This window comes from Tupaia chinensis, unplaced genomic scaffold, assembly GCF_000334495.1.
Source record: "Tupaia chinensis unplaced genomic scaffold, TupChi_1.0 Scaffold000661_1, whole genome shotgun sequence".
NCBI lineage: Eukaryota > Metazoa > Chordata > Mammalia > Scandentia > Tupaiidae > Tupaia > Tupaia belangeri.
The window spans coordinates 300,151-310,725 of NW_006160183.1; the positions used below are offsets into that span (position 1 = coordinate 300,151).

The window sequence follows — 10,575 nt, forward strand, 5'->3', positions numbered from 1 at the left end:
TGAAACTAATGAGCCTACCTACCTTGTACTGGGTGGAGACTGGAGAGAGTATAGGGCAGAGAGAAGAGATGCCAAGATGGACCAAACCCTGTGTGTGGCATGAGACTGGCATGGCCCAGCAGGGCAAGTAGAACTTACTTGTCTCCTTCGTAGAGGTGAGGTTTCCGTAGGGCCTGTGTGACAAAGGAATTCTCCTCCTTGCTCATGAACTCAGGCAGTGGGTGGGATAGGGGGCTCCAATAGCATTCTTCACTCAGGGAGTGCAGCAGGACCCCTGCCAGGTGTTTGGCCGCCATCTGGCAGAGAAGGAGAGACTTAGAATGCCCTTGATGCCCTCAGCCCACCACACAACCCAATCTGTTTCATGGATCTGAGTATATTCAGCTGGCCCTTGCAGGGTTGGGAAAAATAGAAAGGCACAGGCAGCTCTCTCTATTAGATGCCTTTCTGATATTTGACCCAAAATACTAGCATGACAAGCAGCTGTGTCTTCTGATTTGGGGTGAACCAAGGCCTAAGAAGGCCAGCTTGAGTTGGGTCAGGAAAGCAAAGTCAATATTATTTATTAGGATAATAAACAAATTCCTAAGAATTACATACCATCTTGCTAGGATATGGTTTTGCTTAGAGAAGGATGGCAGTAGATTATAACTCTGATCTAATAATTATGATGAGAAGGGTGCTTAGGGTGCTTCCCAGGCTTAGTAGGAAAGAACTCTGAGATCGATTAGTATTATCTGTCACAATCAGAAGCAAGCAGATGCACACATAGGAAATACTGCCCACTAGGACTCCTATTCTCTCGCACTGAAATTGACCCTAGAATAAACCAGCCAGTATCCCGTTACCACTTTGAAGTTCTGTGTTGCTTTGGTCTCCACAGTCCGTAGAATCTCCCGGAGCTCTCTCATGGCCTTCACGATGTTCCTAGTGGGAGGACAAGAGAAGCAGGGCCATTATCGGCCTAGCTCCTACAAAGATGTCCTGGTGAAACCTGCAGACCCCAGGAGGAGCCTACCTGCTTGAGTTTGATTTGAACACAGTTAATAATTGGAATGAAAGGTCAGAGTTGTAACACTAGGACCCTAGAGGCCTAAGTCATCAAGAATCAAAGAGGAAGGAGAATCTCTTCTTCCTCATAAGCCCCCCAGCAACTTGGACCTCTAGTTTATCACCAGATGGTACCAAGAATTGAGAATCTCAAACATGGTATTATCTTAGCTCAAGAGCCTTGGGGTTGTGTCAGACTTTCTGACTTGAGTCAGCCTCAAATTCTCATCTTCAGCTGGTATATCCAGTCAACCCCAGAACCATCTCCACTCTCCGTTGCTACTACCAAGCCCCAGAGCAGCCTGCCTTGCCTCAGGCCTGGATGACCACACTGGCCAGTCCCACCTCCTCTAGTCAGACTCCTGTGCCTTGAAATTATTCTCAGTTTTTAAAAGTGTGACTTACAGGGAGAAATACATCTCATATTGCAACCCAGCATATACTCACTCTCCTTACCTAAAACTGAATTTTCTTAACACAATCTCTCTATTATGTGCAATCAACTCTGATATCCTCTATTTACTGCTTCCTTTATCCCATTTTAAAAAAAATGATAGCTGCAACTCACTAAATACTCCTTTTAACCCACCAATGGGCTGTGGTCTACAATTTGAAAAACTGCTCCTATCACCCCTTGAGTGGTCTGCCTGACATTCTATAGTTGTTTAGATCCTCCCCAAGTCAGCCCATATGTTAAGCCTACCCCACTCCCCCACCTCCATATTATAGAATATAGTCTAGGCCTTCAGCATGGTTTCCTAGAACTGTTGGGCGTGCCCTTCACATCATTCGCATCTAGTTCCCACCACTCAAGCAAGTTCTTTTGGAATGACTGCAGTTTCCTCTCAAGATGTGGCACAGGCTTTTTCCAGTGCCTTAAATAGTCTTTCCCCTACACATTTTTCAAAAACTAATCCCAATGTCACTTTCTCCAGGAAGCCTTCCCAGATCCGTCTCTAAGCCTACTATACCTACCTGTGTCTTACACCCTGTCAATTCCTCTTCTGAAGCAAGTACCACATCTCAAGGCCAATTTCCACCTACACACCTGACCCTCACTCACTGTGGCCTTCTGAGGGCAGGACTCATATCTTGCATGTTCCTGAAGCTCAGCCTAATTGCAGTTCCTACCTGAACATTTGCTCAGAGGGTTCCCTGGATCACACCACACAAGTGGGGAAATCAGAGGCTGCCGGGCCAGCAAATTTAGAAAAGTAAAGACCGTAGAGGGTGAATAGCCAAAGCTGGTAACAAGGAAAGTCATATAAATCCCTCCTTTAACTTGCAGTTTCCTGGGGGCTGTGGAGTCTGGGAACTGTAAAAGGGAAAGTTTGCAGATCTAGTCTCCTGGCTTGTGGGAAGCTCTGGCTTTAGACAAGAAAGCCCCAATGTGCAGACTACTAACGTTATGAATACAGACCCTTGTTTTTAGGGCTGAGAATAGAGGCAAAGGCTCTTGGAGTGAGGTGAAAATCAAAGTGACTTCCCCTAGCTTGCCCCAGTGCTTAGAAGAATGGGAATGGCAAACAGAACAGGAAACCTCAGCTCCCTCAGAGATGACTCAAGTCTAGGTAGAGCTACTGACAGTCATGTGGCCTACGGAAGCAGGCTCGTCTCTGTAGGCCGCAGTCTCCTAATCTGTAAAATAAGGACTTCCATTTAGCTCAGTGTTTCCTAGACTTCTGTTGTCTGACCACCATGTTTATAATTTTTACTGCTAGCTGCATATCACCAGTATCATTATGTATATAATACTTTTCTTTATATCTTCTTTCTTTTTACTTCAGTAGATATCTCACCTTAAATCTGAAATCATGGGTTTGGTGTGTTGGTTCTTTTTTTTTTTTTTTTTTTTTTGCCAAAAGTACTACATATAGGGGTATTTTAAAAAAGTTGGTATGTGTATCACTTAAAACCACCTCGCATACCAGTAGAGGTGCTCATCCTGTTCTCTGAGAAAGAAGGGTTTAGACTACAGTTTATCAAAATGTAATCCCTGGACCAGCAGCATCAGTATTCCAGGAACTTGTTAGAAATACAATTCTAAGGCCCCCAGTCCACACCTGCTGAATATTGGTTTTGTGGTTTTTGTTTTTTTTTTTTTTTTTTTTTTTTTTTTTGCCAAAAGTACTACATATAGGGGTATTTTAAAAAAGTTGGTATGTGTATCACTTAAAACCACCTCGCATACCAGTAGAGGTGCTCATCCTGTTCTCTGAGAAAGAAGGGTTTAGACTACAGTTTATCAAAATGTAATCCCTGGACCAGCAGCATCAGTATTCCAGGAACTTGTTAGAAATACAATTCTAAGGCCCCCAGTCCACACCTGCTGGATCAGAAACTCTGAGGTAGAGACCAGAAATTTGGGTTTTAGCAAATATCCAGGGATTCCAATGGGCACTCAAGTTTGAAAACCACTGGTTTGGTTGCTCCTCAGTGCCTGCTACTCCTAGTCTAAGAAGCATGGTTTAGAAGGGACGAGTTGACACGGAAATCCTGCTTTGCAGCCAGATCCTGAATCTCTACTCTAGAGAAAGCAAGGCTGCCTTTCTGAGTCCTATCTGTCTATTTGTAGGAAGAGCCCTTATTTCCTCCTAGTACTATCAGGAAGGTAATGTACATGAAGCCCCAAGTACATGCCAGCACGTGGTAGGTGCTTATAATAAATAATTTTCTGGGCCAGCTAGTGCTGGGTGGTTAAGGAGGCTGCGTCCCATATGGCCAACCACGTAGTCTGAGACCTGGACCTGGCGGCTTGAAGGATAACCATGCATGTGCATGAGTGCCCAAAATCCCTAGAGAAGAATAGAAAAGGGACTGCACCATGGCCATCCTGCCCGGGGGATGCTTTCTCATTTAAAAAGTAACAATAATAATTTTCCTTTATCATTCCAGTATAGATCTTAAAGATCATATCACTTATGTATGAACTTTAATTATTTGGCATGGAAGCTTGGGAGTTAATGAATAGGAGAAGACAGAAGTGCCAGAGGGGATGCTCCAGCTTTGTGTCCAACTGTTTCCTTCTGCCAGCTCCAGTGCCTTAGTGGACATAAAAACAGGGTTCTATGATAGACAAACTGAGCCTAGGGATGGGCCTGGGGTCCTCCAAGTAAGAAGAGTCTATAGTGGAGGTCCTTCAGTCCCACTGAGGCTTCTGCCTCAGGAAAGAACTTAGATCTGGACAGTGGGCCACAGGCCTGCCAGGTCAGTTGAGGAGACAGCCTAGCACAAGCCTCCATAAGGAGGGAGAAAAAAGACAGACTGCATGAGTTCCCAAAAAGGAGAGGCAACGCTGACTCAGGGAACGCCGTCTGCATGAGCACTCTGCCCTGACTGAGGCGGGCAGGACCTGGGGCCCTATGGCCCAGTGGCTGGCAGTGCCCAGGACCTGTGGGTGATTTTCCACTCCACGGGCTACCTGCCAGCCTCCTCTTTGGCAGTCTGGCCCAGGCTGCTATGATGGGCTGGAGCCAACAATGACTATGGGCCCTTCTCCCCACCTCACTGCAAGAACTGTCCTCTCTCTCTCCCACTGCAGGGGAAACTCAGCCTTTAGTCTCTACACTGTTGACACTCCTGGATCAGAGACTGACATCACCTGGGGGCTTGAGACCGCTGTAGTCTCTCAGGGACCCTGCCATCCCCAACACGCACAATTAAGTAATCAGTACTACCCTTAATAAGATTCTGTGTCCTCAAAAGCTGTGACTTTTTCTTGTTTTCAAATCTATAAGGGATTTTGGCACCCACATAAGTGCTCAGAAATTCTTTAGCAAAGCAAATAATCACCTTCAGGTTGCTCTGAGTAAATCCCAATTTTTACTGAAGACTTTAAAGAGAAAAAGTGGCACAGAGGTTCCAGTGGCTAGGACTACAGAGTGAAATATTTGGGATTCCATGGTGCTGACCTGTTCTTCAGTGTTGGAAATGCACCTCTGCCTCAGCTTACCCCCTGAGAAATGAGAACATGGAAGGGGAATCTCAAGGGCTTCCCAGATGGCCACAGGCCTAAGCAATCCTGTCCCAGGACTACAGCTGTTCATGCCAGGTGGAGGTGAGGCTTTTCCGAGACATTTTTGGCTGCTCTGTGAAAGGGCACCTTGAAAGATCTCTTTGTTCTCATCTCTCACACTGACCTTTCTGAGCAAAGCTGCCCACTTTTAACAATATTCAAACAAGGCCTCAAACAAGCTCTGGCCCAGAAACAGACTGCATAAGAAGAAGCCAGGAAGCTGTTTATTCCAACTAAAGTAAAGCCTGATTGGCCAGAAACAGAGAGAAAGAGATGTGTATGTGGTGATGGGTCAAGGACAAGGGCTCGTCTTAGGGAGGTGTACAGGTGGGACATTCATGTGGATGGCAAGCTGCACATTTTTCAAAGCCCTTCACCACATTTAGTCTTCACAGCCTCCAATGAGGGAGTGAGGCAGACAGGCTATAGCCCCAACACCAGCACAATACATGGTGCATAAAAGGGTCTCATCCAGCAGGAGGGTAAGGCACTGGATCTCACATGGCTGACTGCACAGTTCAAGTCTCAGACTTGGTGGATTGAAAAACATTCCAGGCATATGTGTGTGCAAGTCCAAAATCCCAAGAGGAGAATGGAGAAGGTACTGTGGCGTGGCCATCCTCTGGGGAGGGAGGGGGACTGAGGATTTCTCATTTTCTCTATCTCCTATGAATGCATGCGCCCTAATGCAAAAAAAGAATAAAATAAAAATAAAATAAAACAAAACAAAAAATTATTACACAAGTAAGTCCCAATTTCAAATGGGAAAATGAAAGCCTTGCCCAATGGGAAAGGCAGGCTTCAGATTTGACACTACTTTAATGCTGAGACCCCTGAGAAAAACCTGGCACAGTTACACTTTCCTTTCCTGGCCATTTGAGCAGCAGAACTCCTGGGACTCAATTTACTAAGTCTTTACAAAGTGACTTTTGCATACAAAGTGCCTGCTCCTCAGTCATGCTCACAATAGGCAGTCAACAAATATTGGTGGAATAAGAGACCAAATGAGTGATGCATACACAGCCCTGCACATAAGGAGTGTGCAGTCTGTTCAATGAGCCATGTTCCTGATTTACTCAGAGCTTAGTAAAATGTTTTGCACACAGTAGGTGCTCAAAAAATATTTTGGAGACAGAGTGGAACAAGGTTTGATTTGAGACAGAGAATAGGAAACTGCATGGAACCGGTCACTGAATGGAACCTAAGCAGATTAACGGTGTGCACGACCCTGGCTAGAATCTCCCTTTTAGGGCTGGCACCATGAGGTATTCCAGTCAGACCCAGAAGAACATAGCCAGTTGGCAGATCACAAAAGCTAGAGAGTAGAATCAGAGGACAAAGTCAGATTATCAAACTGCTCACTCTTGCCACAGACCCAAATCATCTGTTTGAAAAACTAGAACTCTGCTCTTTACCCCAGCCCAGAATAAGGCTGTAACACTTCCCTTGCATGGCACTGAGAATGATCAAGCTATGGGCTCTTTCCTTCTAGTGAGCTGGACAGTGAAGGTTGAGGAGGTGTGGGTACTAACAATAAAGAATGTGCATTAAGAGAGGCTGGAGTGGACATTAGAGGTCTCCGTGCATGCCCCAAAGCACAACACAGAACCTCATTAGGGTCATAGGCTGGGCTTCACAATTAGGTGATTCTAGCCTCTGAATCGCCCTGAGCACAATCTGTCTCCTGGTCTCCCCGAGTCGGGCAGGTACAGGTGGCTGCTGAAAATGAGACCAAATTACTGTGGGCTTTACAAACCCCTCGTGGGGTCATACCAAACAGCAGGCTGGGTTTTCTAAGGTGCCTGCAACGCCTCTCCAGAGCAGCACCCAGCTAGCAAGATGGAGTGAGTACACACACACACACACACAGAGGGAGAGTGTTTCTACAGAACTGAACAAACTGCCAAGCCCCGGGGAACTCCCTAAGAAAACACATACACTCCCTTCTCTATTGTTTGGTTTTGGTACACTGAGCACATGCTGCTTTGGTAATTAAAAGAAAAAAAAAAAAACATAAAGAACAATGCACAAAACATACAGCCCACGTGGTTCAATGCACATGGCCCAATCTTGCTCCTAGCCCTGAATGGAGAATGGTCTCTGCCAGTTTAGGCAGAAGGAAGGGAAATAAACCCCAACTTGGAGAGAAATGGCCACTTGCCCACTCTGAGCCAAGGAATAGTCGGCTCACATTCTTGTTCTTGGGAGATACCCAGGCACTCTGTCCTAGTGAGGTCATAGCCATCAATGGGACAAGCAGCTCCCTGGCACTTCCCCCTCGCCTCCTCAGGCCCCTGCTGCCTTACCCTTACAAATACTTTCTGCAAATGAAAATCATGATTTTTTCATAAACCTTCCCTACAGCCTGGATCCTAGACAGGCTGCCATTATATCTCCTAGAAACATCTTTAAAAGGTGCCCTCTCCTGGCAGCCCAGTGGCCAAAGAATTGCCTGGGGCAAGGCTCCAACCAGAGTCCACGGCTGCCCTCTAGTGGCAATAAGGTGAAGCGATAGGCCCCAGGTCTCCCAGCCCCACCAGTTCTGGCTGGCATTTCAAGCCTATGCTTTCCGTTCTAGCTCTATTAGAACCCTGTCATCAGCCACAGAGCAAGGGGCAGGAATCATGTGGGGGGATGAACTGTTGCATCAATAGGGCAAGGCCCTTGGAAAAAATTAATGTCCCTCAGACACACTGAATGAGTAACAGGGCAGCAGTCTCAGACATAGCCAGCATGAAGGAGGCCCCTGGCTTCCCAGAAGCTCAGAATAAGAGGAAAATTGTCTGGGGATCAAGCAGTTGCCACCCACTTTGCACAATGGACAAGCCACACTCCTTAAATGTCAAATCTCAATCAGAGTGACAAAGCTGAACCCAGGACAAGGGCTGCTTGTGGTCTAGCCTGTTCTAAGCAGGGGTTCTCCAAGCCCTCTGTGGAATGAGCTCAGGCTCCCAGATATATCTGAAGCAGGCTTCCCCATTTCTCCCTCCCTCCCCCTTAGGCCCTAAGGAGCCTGCTCCCACACGGAACAGCTACTTTGCTCTAGCTCTAAGGGGTTGGGGGATGAGTTGTCTCCTCAGAGGCCTTCAGGACACCATACCCCAGCAACATCTCACCCATCTGCCTCCTCCCTGACACAGGGCACTGCCTGCTTCCCTGGGTTGTCAGCTCCATAGAAAAGCTGCATCCTGTTCACAGCTCTAACCCTAAAAGGAGGGTGAGGTGCCTGGTCCCAGTGGATACTCCAGACTCCCAGAAATCAACGACCACGCTGTCCCCTGGGCTTCCTCATCTTACCCTTGTCTCCTCACTGTACAGGGAGTTCCTAAGCACCGAGAGCGGTTTCTCTCACCACCTCAAACACCCCAATAGCCCAGGTGGGCAGGGGTTGAACTTAACTGGCAGGAAATGGCTCTGCAGCCTTTTAAATGACTTTTCAGAGCTGCCCTGGAGAAGAGGACCTGATGTCAGGTATTTGGGTCTCTGTCTACCCCAGAATTCTGCTTCTAGCACCTAAGCTAACACAGAGGGGGCTACTTTGTCCTCCCCCTCCCCCCCAAGAAGGCCATATGTCAATGTCTGGAGATGTTTTCAGTTATAACACTTGAGGGGTGGGGGGAAAGCTTCAGGCATCTAGTGGGTGGAGGCAAGAGATGGTGCTTAAAACCTACAGTGTACAGGACTGCTCCTGCAATAGTTATTTGGCTCAAAGTAACAACAGTGCTGTGGTCATGAAACCATGGCTAAGGTAATTTTATATTATTTAACTTTTTTTTTTTTGGAGAGGTTTTTGATATAGGGCGCGTACGCTTGCCAGACAGACAGAGAGAGACAGAGAGACAGAAAGCGAGAAATCACCCCCCAGGGGGGATGGCCACGCCGCAATCCCTTCTCCTCCATTCACCTCTCAGGATCCTGGGCACGAAAGCACACGCGCCCGGCGTGAGTTTAAGCCACCGGGTCCGGGACTCGAACCGCGGTCGACTACATGGGAGTCCAGCGACATAGCCATTACGCTAACCGCTGGCCCCTTAACTTCTTAACATAAATAAATATATTAGAAAAATATTGGATCTAGGAAGATATAACTTTGACCAGAGGACAAGAATACGTAACTACAAAAGCTTGATGTAGACCTACTATGGAAAACTGGTATTCTGGGCCTGGGACTACTTACTGAGCCAGGCTCTGTGCCAATGGGGTTGAACAGATCCAGGTTCAGTACCAGGCTTACTAACTCTCCTACTTATTTGCTCTGTGACTTGGGGTAAGTATTTAACCTCTCCTTTCCTCAGTAAAATGGGGACTGTATTAGTTCAAGCTTCATAGGATTACAGAGGAAGACATTAGCCTTCTCCATGGCATGCAGTAAGTATTCAGCAAACATTAGCTACTATTATGAGGAAAGATGCAAAGAAAGTATTTATAGCCCACACAGGCATAGAGAGCCATGCCCCTCTGCTTTAACTATCTGTCACATTCTGAGGCCAGTTCTGGGCTGGACTGGCCACAGGAAAGAGAGGGGCTGAGTAACTGCCACAAATCTTGGAGACTACTGCTCATTCTCAGAGGCTTTCAAACGTCTGGGCTGTTTACTTGGAAAGAAATGATGATTCAACTTCCATTCTTCTTTATTTGGTGTGGTTGGGGTGGACTTTGTGCTTCCAGAGGAAAAAAAAAGATTAAGGAAAGGGAACAGAATTAAAGAAACAGAAAAGTAACTGAAATTATGTGGACCTTCCTAGAGAGGCAAAGGTTGGTTAACGCTTCTGCCTGCTGCCGGCACCACATATGCATGTGCGTGCAAACACAGACACATGCACACACACTCGCAAGATGCACACACAGCCAGAGAATACAGAAAGCACACAGGGGAGGAAACAGGCTAACTCAGGATGGGTGGGACCACCTGCAAGCACAGAAGCCATCTTTTGAGAATGGTGAGTCAGGGTTCCAGAATGGCCAAAGGACCCCTAAGTCAGTGTATCAAGGGTCAACTGGTGGGGACCCAACCACCACCAGCTCCGTCCTTCTCCCACACACCCAGACTGCCCTTCTTGGCCCACAAAGTTGACAACAGCATGAGTTTCAAGGCCACTCAGACCTGAAGCTGGAATCCCAGTAAGCCTGGGCAAATGACCCACCCTCTCTAGCCTCTGTGCCCTCACTGGTGAGGTGGGTCACATGATTGTCTTCATTGGGCACTGCACACAAAACACCTGGTTCAGCCTGGGACTCATAAGGAACTGGAGAACCACTCTTCACTTCCCTTCCTTTCCTCCCAGTTGCCCCCGATGTTCACCCTAACCTCATTATACCTGCAGAAAATGCTGTTGTGGAGAAGGCAGCCCCTAGAACTGGAGGTGGGGACCCTCCGCAGGGAGGGAGTTCACAGCAGTACCTTCCCCTCAGAGTTCTGTGCTCAGGGGGTTTTGCAATCCTTCTTCTCACAACAACACTGTGAACACTGCCAGGGTTGAGTGGCAGCAGTGTCTTATTAATAGGATTCC

General features: G+C 47.1%; 1 protein-coding gene across 1 annotated transcript in view; it reads right to left on the reverse strand.

The window, feature by feature from the left end:
- The window catches only part of TTC7A (tetratricopeptide repeat domain 7A), a 142,337-nt gene that overhangs the window by 79,628 nt on the left and 52,134 nt on the right, over positions 1-10,575 (reverse strand). The window contains 2 exon segments of the mRNA XM_006159882.3: positions 139-296; positions 849-927. Coding sequence (XP_006159944.1) covers positions 139-296; positions 849-927 — 237 coding nt within the window.